Source organism: Rhincodon typus, chromosome 1, assembly GCF_021869965.1.
Source record: "Rhincodon typus isolate 14 chromosome 1, sRhiTyp1.1, whole genome shotgun sequence".
In the NCBI taxonomy this organism is placed as follows: Eukaryota; Metazoa; Chordata; class Chondrichthyes; order Orectolobiformes; family Rhincodontidae; genus Rhincodon; species Rhincodon typus.
The window spans coordinates 14,279,310-14,293,960 of record NC_063332.1 but is presented as its reverse complement, the minus strand read 5'-3'; the positions used below and the strand labels follow the sequence as shown (position 1 = coordinate 14,293,960).

The following is a 14,651-nucleotide window of genomic DNA, read 5'->3' as shown; positions in this document are numbered from 1 at the left end:
ACCTTGTTGTCTCGGATTCTCCAGCATCTGCAGTTCCTACTATCTCTTGCTGAAACTGGGGCGGTTTTAAAAATTAAAATAAATGTATCAACTATCTCACTAGCCATATCAGACTTGTCAGCCCATAGCTCCAACCAATTTGTTCAGTACCACTTCTCTGGTGACTGTGATTTTCTTTAAATTTCCCCCCACTTCCATCATTTCCTGATTTACAGCTATATTTAGAATGTTACTTGTACCCTCTGCGGTGAACGCCTTGCAAAATACATGTTTAATTCATTTGCCATGTCCTAATTTTCTATTGCTTTCTGTAGAATATATGTTCGCGTTGTTAACTTTGTTTTTTCAAACACCTATGAAAACTCTTCCTGTCAGTTTTTATGTTTTTAGCTAGTTTTCTCTTGTAATTTTATTTTTACCACCTTATTACTCTTTTGGTCTTTCTTTGCTGCTTTTTACATTATGTCCAGTCTTCTGACTCATCTGTGTGTGCAATTATATGCTTTATCTTCAGTGAAGTAATGCCATTGAGAAATTCAGATGGTTTATATAGAGAGAGAGAGCACAAGAAAGAGGGAATCAAATTTAAATAACCAGCATTTATATAACCTCTAATATAATACAATATCCCAGCAATGGGGTGAATTACTGCTTTTCACATCAAGGTAGCATTTGACTGAGTGTGGTACCAAAGGAGTCCAGTGAATTGACCAGTATAGAAATCCAGGAGAAAACCTTTCACCAGTTGTAGTCATACTGAGCACAAAGAAAGATTATTGTACGGATCGAATAAAATCATTTCAATCGCAGGACATCATAGCAAGAGTTGCTCAAAGTAGTATCCTAAGCTCAAACTTGACAGCTGATTGGTCAGTACCCTTCCCTCCATCATGAGGTCAGAAGCTTTAGTGATGATTGTACAGTGTGCAGTTCCATTTGCAATTCTATTAATAATGATGTAGTCTGTAATCATGTGTAGCGGGCCTGGACTACATCCAGCCTGGGGCTGATTGACTGCAATATTCAAACCACACAAGTATCTGCAGGCAATGACCATCTTCCACAAGGAAGCCACTTCCCTTTGACACTGAATGGGATTACCATCATCAAAGCTCCACCACTTGGAAGCTATCATTGGCCTGGCCACATCCATACTGTCTCTATAAGAGTAGAACGCAAGCTGTGTGTTCTTTATCAAGTGGCTTCGCCAAAGAATCTCCACTAAGCGCGCAAGGCACAAGTCAGGAGAGAGATGGAATACTCCCCACCTGCTTGGATGAGTGCAGCCCCAACAACACTCAAGAAGCTCGACACCACCCAGAACAGAATAGTCTACCAGTTGACACTTTGCCTAACTCCTCAATCATCCACTTTCTCTGTACCTGTGCAATATATTTTATTACAAAGGAGAATGAAGTATAAAAGTAGCGAAGTCTTGCTGCAACTGTGCAGGGTATTTGTGAGCTGCACCTGGAATATTATGCACATTTTTGATCTTCTTACATAAGGAATGATATATTTAGATGGAAAGTAGCTCAGAGAGTGTTCACTAACTCTAAACCTATCATTGATTCCTGAAATAAGGCAGTTACCTCATGAGGAAAGGTTGAACAGTTTAGGTCTATACTCACTGAAATAAAAAAGTATGAGAGGTGATCTTTTTGAAATATACATGAGTTGAAGTGGGGTTTTGGGGGTGACAGGGCTGCTGTGAGGCTGCGTTCCCCTCATTGGGAGAGTCTAGAACCAGGGGACACAGATAAGGAGTCTCCTATTTAAGACAAGATGAAAAGGTTCATTAGTCTTTGGAATTCTCTTCTCCAGATATTTGAGTTGATTTGTTATTATCGTCACATATACCTAGGTACAGCGAAAAGTTTTGTTTTGCGTCATACCATACAAACATCATAGGGTGACAGAACAGAGTGAGGAATATAAAGTTACAGCTGCAAAGAAAGTGCACAAAAAGCAAGATCAAAATTAGATTTGAAATTTGAGGTCCATTCAGAAATCTAATAACAGCAGGGAAGAAGCTGTTCTTGAATCTGTTGGTACGTGTGTTTCAGATTTGTATCTTTTGCCTGACTGAAGAGGTTGGAAGAGATTATAACTAGGATGGGAGGGGTCTTTGATGATGTTGGCTGCCTTTCTGAAGCAGCGAGAAGTATACATGGAATCAATGAATGCAAAGTTGGCAAGGATGATGGACTGGGCTGCATTCACAACTGTCTGTCGGTTCTTATAGTCCTGGGCAGAGCAGTTGCCGTACCAGGCCATAATGTACCCAGATAGGATGCTTTCTATGGTGCATCTATAAACGTTGGTGAGAGTCCTTATGGACGTTTCGAATTTCTGACTGGAACATTGACTCTGTACATAGCTAAATTAGAATCATTTCTAATTTATAAGAAATTCAAGGATTAGGGAGGCTGGAAATAAAGTGATGTTAATGCTACAATCTGATCAGCCAAGGTCTTATTGAATGGTGGAGCAGGTTCAATGGGCTGAATGGCCTGCTCCTATTTCTTCTGTGCTAACATTGAGAGATCTCAAGGCATTGTACGGCTGGTGAGATGACAGCATTGTGCTAAAACATAGAGGGTTAGATTCTCATTGATACATTCGGATACTGATGCCTTCTTTTATTTCTTAACGGTGTATAATTTATTTCCTGAAATTGGACAAAAGATTTGAGATAATTCAGCTGTAAACCAGACCATGCATTTCTGAGTCAAAAATAAACGGTTCAGAAGCCTTCAGGGTGAACTGGTAACAAAGAACTTTAATACAAATATATTAAATGTTCATACACTATAGTTCACACAGTGAGATTTTGAGATATTGAATGCTGAGTGTAAATCACTTAGGTGGGGGTCTGTGTTATTTGAACTCAATTTTCCAAGTGCAGGAATTTATTTAAAAAAGGAGTAACTCCTAGTCTAAAGAAAAGACAATGATGTATCTAACTCACCTTCTACCATCCTTTTAGTTCCATTACACAATGATAAAGGATTTGCTGAAATAATGAATGTGATTGATCGACATCCGAAACAGGCATGAAATGAGAAAATTTCAGTGGCGTAAAACTTTGGAACGATCAATTGTTCCTTCCAAGCTATCCTCAGCAGACATGATAATGTGGGAAGGACATACAGTGCATCCCTTCTCTTACCTTCTGAATTTGCATTTGGACAATTATCTACTGCTCCAGATACTGACGTGCACAAAATCACTGGGAGCTGAGGACACTGAAATGTCAGTTCAGAGCATGTTGTCAATTAAAGCAGAAGGGAAATATGAGTAAAGAGCCTTAGGGGACGGATTTAATGAACTATAATAGGCTAGGAAATTAAAGTACTATCAGAAACCAGCACAGCACATGCACTTTGATTGCAACGTGAAGATGTTGACCTATCCCTCGCCAGAAATTGGGACATCATGTGAAACATCGTGACAACATATAGCGCCTTTAATGTTATGAATCACTCCAGGATACTTCAGAGATAACATGCAACAACATTTGAAGCCAAGTCACACAAAGAACAATAAGACAGGTAACCAAACACTTGGCCAGACAGAGACAGTGAGGCAAAGAAGCCCAGGGAAAGAGTTCATAGCCAAAGTCATGACACCAAAGCAAGTATGATGAAAAATAAGACTCTCTGAGTTCATTATGGTCATCTTGGAGTCTCCCAAAGGCCAAGAAAGGTGTTCAAGGTATGAGGCTGTAAGGAGTTATGCATTAAAGTGTCCATTTAATTCTAAGGTGAAAGAGATTTGGACTTTCAAAGATATCCAATTTACACTTCCACCTCTAAATACAAAAAGACCTGAATCGTCTGGGGAAAGGCAATCAGGAGTGTGATGGAACATTCCTAACTTGCATGGACGGGTGCAACTCGAAAAACACTCAAGAAGCTTGACACAGTCCAGGACAAAGCAGCCCACTTGATTGACATCACGTCCACAAGCATCTATTCCCTCCACTACTGACTGACTGCTCCACTGCTCAGTAGCAGCAATGTGTACTATCTACAAGATGCACTGCAGAAATGAAGGTTGAAAGCACCAAGTATGCGAAACCAGTTGGCGCGGAAGCTGAGGACATCAACAGTGAAGGTATAAGAGATAGTAGGAACTGCAGATGCTGGAGAATCTGAGATAACAAGGTGTAGAGCTGGATGAACACAGCAGGCCAAGCAGCATCAGAGGAGCAAGAAGGCTGACGTTTCGGGCCTAGACCCTTCTTCAGAAATGGGGGAGGAGAAGGGGGTTCTGAAATAAATAGGAAGAGAGGGGGAAGCGGATAGAAGATGGATAGAGAAGATAGGTGGAGAGGAGACAGACAGGTCAAAGAGACGGGGATGGAGCCAGTAAAGGTGAGTGTAGGTGGGGAGGTAGGGAGGAGATAGGTCGGTCCAGGGAGGACGGACAGGTCAAGGGGGCGGGATGAGGTTAGTAGGTAGGAGATGGGGGTGGGGCTTGAGGTGGGAGGAGGGGATAGATGGGAGGAAGGTATCTCAGGTTTTAACATGCCATTGCACTTGGATGGGCAATATAGAATGGGAATTTTGAATGAAAGGTGGAAGAAGGTGGAGTGCTCAAAGGGAAGAAAATGGCATAGGCACAAAAAGAGTTCGGGGGTGTGATTTGGTGCTAAGACCTGCACTGCCACAGCAATGATTGTGCAGAACAAGTAGCAGATTGCTCTATTCAGGTGAAAAAGCTGCAGTTAGAGAGAAGGAGTCACCAGCTGTCAGCCAGATGACGCCAAGATGTCAAAGCAATCATCCATAATAAGTTTGTGGATAGAAAAGACATCATTCAAGAGTGAAGAGACATCTAGAGGGAGATGGAGACAGCTAAACCACTGAGAAAGTCTACAGGGCTAGCATTGAAGCATGCAGTGAGTTGGGCATTGAAGAAAATTGTCAAGATGTAGCCTACAATGGATGCACTGGAAGGAGTGTTGGAAGGGGGCTGGATAGACCAGTTGTGTTTACTGGTAACAAGGAGGCTCAATGAGACTTTTCCAAGGTGCTGAGAGAGACAAAGAGAGAAGATGAAGACTTGTCCAGGAGAAAAATCGGGTTCACAGAAAAGTAGGAAGATTGAAGAGTGCTGAAGGGGAAAAATGGCAAACTACAGAAAAGGAAACACAATGCAGCTAGTAGCTCAAGGAAACCCTTCCAGTCCTGAACCAGACACTGTCCACAGTCAGGTCGTATGGACTATTGAGAAATAAATAACTAGGAAGGGATAGGCCCAGACTGTCAGCATCCTGTAGCACTGTCATATGTTGCCTGGAGGTTTTCTGTGATTGACAACCTCAATGTCAGTCAGCATCAATTCAGCAATAACGAACTCCCTGAGGACAAGGGAAATAAGACGGAGTACCATCAGGAACAAACAAGCAGGGAAGAAGCTGAGCTGACAAATATGTTAAGTTAGTTCATCCAAACCTAATCTCATGTCAACAGCAGGTCTAGTGAGATCTTGGAACACTGTGGGGATTTGGACAGGACACTCTAAACACACCCATGCAGAACTAGAGAATGTGTCCTTCCACTATCGAGGTATCAAATGTTAGTTTGGTGAAACCAAGGACATTGACATGTTCTGGGAAGGTATTCATGTTTTTCTGAATGCATTAATTTCCTCGATTTTTTGGTAGAGAATCTTTTCCCAGTCATCTCCTATCTTCATTGCCGTACACCGTGTATCCATGGTCTCCAAAGCACGGATTTCAAGCGGAATCTCCGGAGTTAGTCCAGCTTTCAGCACAGCCTCTGGAAACTTAGCAGCAGTGGCAGTTGCTAGGCAACATCTAGGAACGCTAAGTACAGAGAGATGGAAAGCATTAGGGTTTAGGTTGTTCTACTGACTTATTCCTGGACAGTGACAACAAAGGAAAAGAAAGATAAAGACATTGCAGAATGGTACTCCCAAAAAGACAATGTCAAATTACCGCTTAGTCCTCACGACCCAAAAAAAGCAGCTTTTGATGATTATTTTTTGCCATGTCCCCAAACCCATCCCATGCATGGCACCCACAAACACCCGCCACCTTCCTTATACATACCGCTCCTTCCTTCCTAGTTGGATGAGACGTCAAGAAAATGCGTAAGTCTGCTTCTTAGGCCAAATACTAGTGTTGAATGATGGAACTGGTTTGAAGGGCTGAACGGCCTACGCCTGCTCCCATTTCCTGTGCTCTTATATTACAAGAACAATAGAGAATCTTCACTGCTTGCCAACAGTCCTCCCTGAACTCACATCTGCAAAAGTGACCAACTGGACTGACAATGGGACAGGAACAAGCCATTCAGCCTCTGAAACCAATCCTAACTCCTAATTATATCAAACTTGACCTAAAACTCACTTCCCTTTACCGTCCTTGGTTCTGTAACTTTTACTACTTTTACCTACCAAAAATCTCCCAATTTCAGTTCTGAAATTTTCAACTGACCAAGAATTGGGCCTCAATCTGCTATAATCATGACAGTTTCTTGAGGGAGAGAGTACTAGATTTCCTGTGTGTAAAGAATTGCTTCCTAATATTGAGCCCAAATGGCTTAGTCCTTGCATTAAGGTGGTTTTTGTTACTGACTCTCCCCACACATGACGAAAATGTTTCTCTCATACTTTCCCGATTGAATCCTTCCATCATCTCAATTAGATTCCATTGTTATCTCTGGAATTTTTCTGTGTGAAAAATTTTTATTCATTCATGGGATGGGGGCATCACTGGTCAGACCAGCATTTATTGGCCATCCCTAATTGCCCAAGGGGCAGTTTAGTGTCAACCACGTTGCTATGGGTCTGGAGTCATGTGTAGGCCAGACCAGGTAAGGATGGCAGTTTCCTTCCCTAAAGGACACTGGTGAACCAGATGGGTCTTTTTCCTGACAATCGACAATGGTCTTCATTAGACTCCTAATTCTAGATTTTTATTGAATTCAAATTCCACCATCTGCCATGGCAGGGTTTGAACCCAGGTCCCCAGAACATTACCAGGGTCTCTGGTTTAATAGTCAGCAATGATACCACTAGGCCATCATTTTCCTGTTATGTTATGCTAAGCACTGAGAGATTTCTTCTCGGTGTAATAAGCTGTTAAATGAAATTAAGTTAGTTTTCTTTTGATAAATAGTTATTACAAACACATTTCTTGGATCCACCTTTGGGATGTAAATGTTCAGCCTTGTTGGTGGAATACACCTTGTTTTGTGCTCTTAACAGCTTCCACACATTTGGTGCTACCATGCAAGTTAGATTGTTGAATGAGGTAAAGTTTGACCAACAGGCTAATCCCATTACCTCCTGGTGTCCAGGCCCAATTCTTGATAATGGTATGCGACAGCGACAGCAGAGTGAGGACAAAGCAAATACTCATTCTCCTTCCAACAACGCAGCATAGTTGCAATCACGCTGTCATCATTCACGGTGCATGAATCAAATGTTTGCACCAGCTGCACAGGAACAAGAGTGGCACCAGGTTAAAGGTCGTCTCAGTGACCCAACAATCATCATAGCAACATCGAACCTCCCTCATTCCAACCGTAGGCCGCAGCAAATGTCTCATCTGGTACAGTGCCAGGTCACCGAACCTTTTCTCGGAGTGGGTGAGGTATTAGTGTAAAATAGGGCTCGCCCAGGGGCCTGGCAGGTCCATCACTCATTAAGGATCGAGAGCACGTTGACCTTGATGACAAGACCCCTTGGGTGCAGAAGCTTCTAACTTTCTGTGGGGACACTGTTACATTGTTGTTGGCTGCATAGAATCTCTACAGAGTGGAATGAGGCTATCCAACCCATCGAGTCTGTGGCATCCCTCCAGAGAGCATTCCACCCAGACCCAGACCCAGACCCCTACGTTATCCCTGTAACCTGTATTCACCATGGCTAATCCACTAAACCTACACATCACTGGCCACTGTGTGCAATTTAGCATGGCCAATCCACCTAACTTGTATATCTTAGAACTCTGGCAGGAAACCAGAGCTCGCGGAGGAAACCCACACAGACACAGAAAGAACAGGCAAACTCCACACAGACAGTCACCCAAAGGCTGGAACTGAACCTGGATCCCTGGCACTGTGAGGCAGTAGTGCTAACCACTGAGCCACCTTGGCATCCACCATGCTCTCTCTGATGATATCTCACCTAAGAAGCCACTCTACCTGTGCAAGTGTAAACAGTGTACAACCAACAGGTTCTCAGATCATGGCAGCACCATCATGGAGTCTGACACTGAGGACGCAAGTATTTTGAATGAGGTTCCAGAGATCAAACCTCAAACAAGCTTGCTCAGAAAGGCTGAATGGAGGCAGTCACCTTTGTAACCTGTGAGACAGCACTGCAGGCATTAGAATGTGGCAGCAGATCCTCACTGTGGTAGGCTGCAGCTTTGCTCCACTGCCTCTCTGGTGAACCTCACTCTTCTATAGACTTTACTAAGGCCCTGAAAATAACCTGCGCTGCTTATATATCCTGTAATATCCGATGGGGTAGATCCTCATGGCTCCCTGACTCTCCATTACATCTCCATGAGGAATCATACCAAGAAGGTTTCAGTGTTGAATGTTAACATGCGGATGCTGAGTGAAAACTTCCTGCTGGGTCTCAACGTTTCACAAGCAGTGAGAAGCAAGCCAGATTTGTCAACGCAAATTGGAATTCCAGCAAAACACGCTGCTTCACCGAACAAATCGGAAGTCAAACTCCTCACAGCTGATCCTGGCAACTAATGTACTGGATAAATCTCAGTTCAACTTTAACCCAGGTGTTTCTGAAGGTAAAAACATAAAATAAAGAGTTGAAAGACCAGTGACCCTTGCTGTATTACACTTACATTGCATAATGGACCCAAAACTGTGAAAGATGCTAGCCCTGAATCTGAACTGAATTTATGCCGAAATTAGTGAACAAATTCTACCTCAATTATTACAAGTACATTAATGAAAGAGCCATAAATCACTCATTGTCTTAAGTAACAAATTATGTGGTCAACATTACTTTGCTATCTCCAGAGATCTTCCCCACCACAGCCCCACCAACTGCCTCCAACCTTATAGACTCCCAACCCTGGATAGCTCACTTCTACCTCCTTCCCAAAATCCACAAACCAGACTGCCCTGGTAGACCCATTGTATCAGCCTGTTCCTGCCTCACCGAGCTCATTTCCTCCTACCTTGACTCTATCCTCTCTCCACTTGTCCAGACCCTGCCCACTTACTTCTGTGATTCTTCTGATGCCTTCCACCACATTGACAATTTCCAGTTCCCTGGGCCTAACTTCCCCCTCTTCAGCATGGATGTTCAATCCCTCTATAACTCCATTTCCAGGATGGTCTGAGAGGACTGAACAATCCTCATATACCACCAGAGATAGTAGGAACTGCAGATGCTGGAGAATCCGAGACAACAAGGTGCAGGGCTGGATGAACACAGCAGGCCAAGCAGCATCATAGGAGCAGAGAGGCTGACGTTTCGGGCCTAGACCCTTCATCAGAAAAGGGGGAGGGGAAGGGGGTTTTGAAATAAATAGGGAGAGAGTGGGAGGCGGATAGAAGAGGGATAGAGGAGAGGATAGGTGGAGAGGAAACAAACAGGTCGAAGAGGCGGGAATGGAGGTCGAAGAGGCGGGGATGGAGCCAGTAAAGGTGAGTGTAGGTAGGGAGTTAGGAAGGGGATAGGTCAGTCCAGGGAGGACGGACAGGTCAAGGGGGCGGGATGAGGTTGGTCGGTAGGAGATGGAGGTGCAGCTTGAGGTGGGAGGAGGGGATAGGTGGGAGGAAGAACAGGTTAGGGAGGCAGGGACGAGCTGGACTGGTTTTGGCGGTCGCCAAGCCTATGCTTCGTTTCCCCAATGTAGAGGAGACCACATTGTGAGCAGCGAATGCAGTAGACTAGATTCTTGTAAGTGCAGGTGAAGTGTTGTTTCACCTGGAAGGTATGTTTGGGCCCTTGGATACTGGGGAGGGAGGAGGTAAATGCGCAGGTGTTGCACCTTCGCCGGTTACAGGGGAAGGTGCCGTAGGGCTGTGGGGAGGTGTTGGGGGTGAAGGAGGTATGGACCAGGGTGTCTCGGAGGGAACGGTCCCTGCGGAAGGCAGACAAGGGAGGAGAGGGGAATATGTGTCTGGTGGTGGCATCTTGCTGGAGGTGGCGGAAATGGCATCTGATGATCTTCTGGATGTGGATGCTGGTGGGATGGTAGGTAAGGACAAGGGGAACCCTATGGCTGTTGCGGGAGTGAAGAGAAGGGGTGAGGGCAGAAGTGCGGGAGATGGGTCAGACCCGATTGAGGGCCCTGTCGACAATGGAGCTGGGGAATCCTCGGTTGAGGAAGAATGTGGACATTTCAGAGGCTCCCTTGTCGAAGCTGGCCTCATCTGAACATATGCAACGGACATGGAGGAACTGAGAGAACTGCTCGCAAAAAAGACCCTGGACTACCTGTTGCCTGCCACTTCCGTGCACCACCTTGCTCCCTGGCCAACATCTCTGTCTCCAGCTTGCTACAGTATTCCAGTGAAGCCCAGCGCAAGCTGGGGGAACAACACGTCATTTTCCGCTTGGGGACCCTACAGCCCTCCGGACTCAATATTGGGTTCAATAATTTTAGGGCCTAAACTCTCCCATGTCCCAGCCCCCCACCCCACACACCAGGCCTTGTTACCACACCGCCTGCCACTGCACACCCCCTGTTGTTAGTCACTAACAGTCCCCATTAACAACTATTCACCCTCCCAGCCTGATCATTAGCAACTCCTTTGTCTGTCCAACTGTCTTTCTCTCTCTTTGGGCTCTATCCTATCGTTTACTCCCTACCCCACCCACCTCCCTATTTTCTGCATATAAACTGACGTTTTCCCAGCCACCATCAGTTCTGAGGAAGGATCACCGGACCCGAAACATTAACTCTGTTTTCTCCTCCACAGATGCTGCCAGACCTGCTCAGCTTTTCCAGCAACTTTGTTTTTGTTCCTGATTTACAGCATCCGCAGTTCTTTTGGTTTTTCTTTTCTCTGTACATCGACAATTGTTTCGGTGCCGCTTCATGCTCCCATCAGGACTTTGTAAGAGTTGTTCATTTTGCCTCCAATTTCCACTCATCGACAACCTTCACGTCGTCCATTTCCAACATTTCTCTTTCTTTCCTTGACCTCTCCGTCTCTATTTCTGGGAATTAAGTGTCCACTGCCAACCACTACAAAGCCACTGACTCCCATAGCTACCTTCACTACAGCTGTTCACGCCCCATGTCCTGCAGGGACTCCATTCCATTCTCCCAGTTCCTTCGCCTACGTTGCATCTGTTTGGACGATGCCACCTCCAAAACAGTGCTGCTGACATGGCTTCCTTCTTCTTTTCCCAAACAGTGCTTGACAGGGCCCTCAACCGCATCCAACCTATCATCCATGTCTCCACCCTTGCCCCTTCCCATCGCTCACAACAGTGTGATCAGGTCCCCTTTGTTCTCAATTTTCAGCCCACCAGCCTTCGCATTCAAAGGATCATTCTCCACCATTTCAAACAACTCCAGCAGAACACCACCACCAAACACATCTTCCCCTCATTCCCTCTGTCTGCATCTCACAGGGATTGTTCCCTCCGGGACAACCTAGTCCATTCCTTGATCACTAACACTACTCCGCTTCTGATGGCACCTTCCCATGTAACGCCAGGAGGTGTAACAGCTGCCCCCTCACCTCCTCCCTGCTCACCATCCAACGGCCTAAACAGTGTTTCCAGGTGAAGCAGCATTTCACCTGTACCTCCTCCAATCTTGTGTATTGTTTTCGCTGCACCCAATGTGGCCTACTGTACATCGGAGAAAACAAACACGGACTGAGTGACTGCTTTGTGGAACACCTCCGGTCTGTGCGCAAGCATTTTTTTTTCTTTATTCATTCATGGGATGAGGGCGTTGCTGGCTAGGCAGCATTCATTGCCCATCCCTAATTGCCCAGAGGGCAGTTTAGAGTCAACCACATTTCTGTGGGTCTGGAGTCACATGTAGGCCAGACCAGGTAAGGATGGCAGTTTCCTTCCCTAAAGGACATTAGCGAACCAGATGGGTTTTTCCAACAATCGACAATGAATTCATGGTCATCATTAGATTCTTAATTCCAGATATTTTATTGAATTCAACTTCCACCATCTGCCATGGCGGGATTGGAACCTGGGTCCCCAGAACTTTATCTGGGTCTCTGGATTAACAGTCCAGCGATAATACCATTGTCTCTCCACACGACCCTAACTCTCCCGTAGCCGGTCATTTTAACACAGCGTCCTCCTCGCACATGCACTTGTCTATCTTCAGCATGCTGAAGTGCTCCAGTAATCACAGTGCAAGCTGAAGGAACAACATCTCATCCTCAGACTAGGCACTGGGACTCGGCCCCTTCACTCCTCTCCGCCCTGGGACTCGGCCCCTTCGCTTCACTCCGCCCTGGGACTCGGCCCCTTCGCTCCACCCTAGGACTCGGCCCCTTTGCTCCGCCCCGCCCTGGGACTCGGCCCCTTCGCTCCACCCTGGGACTCGGCCCCTTTGCTCCGCCCCGCCCTGAGACTCGGCACATGCTTGTTCTCCCATGGGGCACGGTCCGCTTGCTCCACTCCTCAACTCCACTCTCCAGGTAGGGTGGGGGAGGGGTGGGCGGCGGGGAGAAAGGAAAGAAAAGCTACAAAGAGGAGGAAAAAAAGGGAAAGGGAATGGTGAGCAGAGGAGCTCTGACCGGAGCGTCCTACAGTGCCGCCATCTTGCTAATTGTTGAATGGTTGTATTGTTTAAAAGTGGCACATTTAAGAGCACTTAAATAGACTAATAAATGATTATTACTGTGGAACAAACTGTTTGGACCTGAAAAGTTAATTTTACAAGTGTGGATTCTCATTCCTACAGATGAAGGCGAATGGTGTAGCTTTATCTTGAAAGAAAAATCTGTTTACATTTTCCATTTGACTATTTTTTTCTTCCCCCTAATTCCACCTGTATTTCACAGTCATCATTTTACCTTCTATACATCATTAAAAACAAATTTACATTCCCTGCTGTACATTTCCTAGTTTGGTCTTTCTGCATCTCAGGACAGGTACTTGATTGATTAGGTGCGATATGTCTCACTGTTGCCTGCCCCATCCATAGGTGCATCACACCTAATACAAGGCACTACATGGACATGATTGGAAATCTCCTCTGACAAGGCCATGTATAGTCAATGGGCAGTTATCAGTGAGGTGAGTGACCAGCACCAGTCCTTGGCTACTGAGAGCAAATCTGCACCAATACTAATCAATTATCAAACAACAGAAGTACTGACCTTTGTGGACAAGACTTCTGGCATGTTAGCTTTGCCCATTTTCTGGAATTCCTCCATCAGCTTTTTGATCAAGGTGCTATCCTTGTCCGACAACAACCAAAATATTCTCTCCATGTTATAGGGTTCCTGCAGAAATAAGACAAAGTTCACTCATGTTGTGAGCTAGGAGTCCCATCACCTCGGAATCAGAGGCTGGTGGACACAAGTCCCATTCCAGGACTTGAGTATAAACTGTGACATGTCACTGCTAAGTAGGTGTTGCACTGTTAACATTGGCATCTTTTGAATCAGACATTAAACAGAGATGATTCCTGCTCCTCTGATGTTGGCAAAGATTCAACAGGATTAGTTTGAAGACGATCAAGATAGATATTCCTAGTATCCTGATCAATATGTAATCTCAAATCAAAATCCCAAAAGTAGATTATCTCGTAAGTAGCGTTTTGCTCTTTGTGGGAGCTAGCTTGTAAGCAAATTAACTGGAAGCTAATTAGTAAATTAGCTCAATACAACAGTAAAGAGTTCAAAGATGCTGAATTAGCTGTGAAGTGCTTTGGGACATTGTGGAAGACCCTGTGTAAATATAATCTTTCTTTCCTTTTCACTATCTCTTGCCTGACTGAGCAGGAGCCCCTCAGTTCTCATAGCCTTTATTGATCAGTGCATTGAGTATAGGAGTTGGGAGGTCATGTTGTGGCTGTACAGGACATTGGTTAGGCCACTTTTGGAATTCTGCATTCAGTTCTGATCTCCCTGTTACAGGAAGGATGTTGTGAAACTTGAAAGGATTTAGAAATGATTTGCAAGGATGTTGTCAGGATTGGAGGGTTTGAGCTATAGAGAGAGAGTCTGAATAGGCTGGGTTATTTTCCCTGGAGCATCAGAGGCTGAGGGGTGACCTTATAGAGGTTTATAAAATAGTCGTGATCATTTCCCCAGGGTGGGGAAGATCAAAACTAGACGGCATAGGTTTAAGGTGATAGGGGAAAGATATAAAAGTGTCCTAAGTGGCAACATTTCCACACAGAGGGTGATACGTGTGTGGACGGAGCTGCCAGAGGAAGTGGTGGAGGCTGGTACAATTACAATATTTAAAAGACATCCGGATATGTACATGAATAGGAAGGTTTTAGAGGGATCTGGACCAAATGCAGGCAAATGGGACTAGACTAATTTAAGATATCTTGTTGGCATGGACAAGTTGGACCGATAGGTATATTTCTGTGCGGTACAACTCTATGACTCTAAAGAGGTGAAGCTTGTGAGGTTGGGATTTCAGCTACTTGGAAGCTTTCTGTCCTCCAGTCACCCACTGCCTCT

The 14,651-nt window shown here is 45.1% G+C and overlaps 1 protein-coding gene across 1 annotated transcript in view; it reads right to left on the bottom strand.

The window, feature by feature from the left end:
- Positions 1-5,293: 5,293 nt before the first annotated feature.
- Positions 5,294-14,651, bottom strand: part of thnsl2 (threonine synthase-like 2) — a 35,325-nt gene continuing 25,967 nt past the window's right edge. Inside the window, exons 7-9 of the mRNA XM_020530018.2 lie at positions 13,332-13,457; positions 7,321-7,472; positions 5,294-5,836 (exon numbers count right to left, since the gene is read on the bottom strand). Coding sequence (XP_020385607.2) covers positions 5,632-5,836; positions 7,321-7,472; positions 13,332-13,457 — 483 coding nt within the window. The 3' untranslated portion in view covers positions 5,294-5,631. The remainder of the gene's footprint in view (positions 5,837-7,320; positions 7,473-13,331; positions 13,458-14,651) is intronic.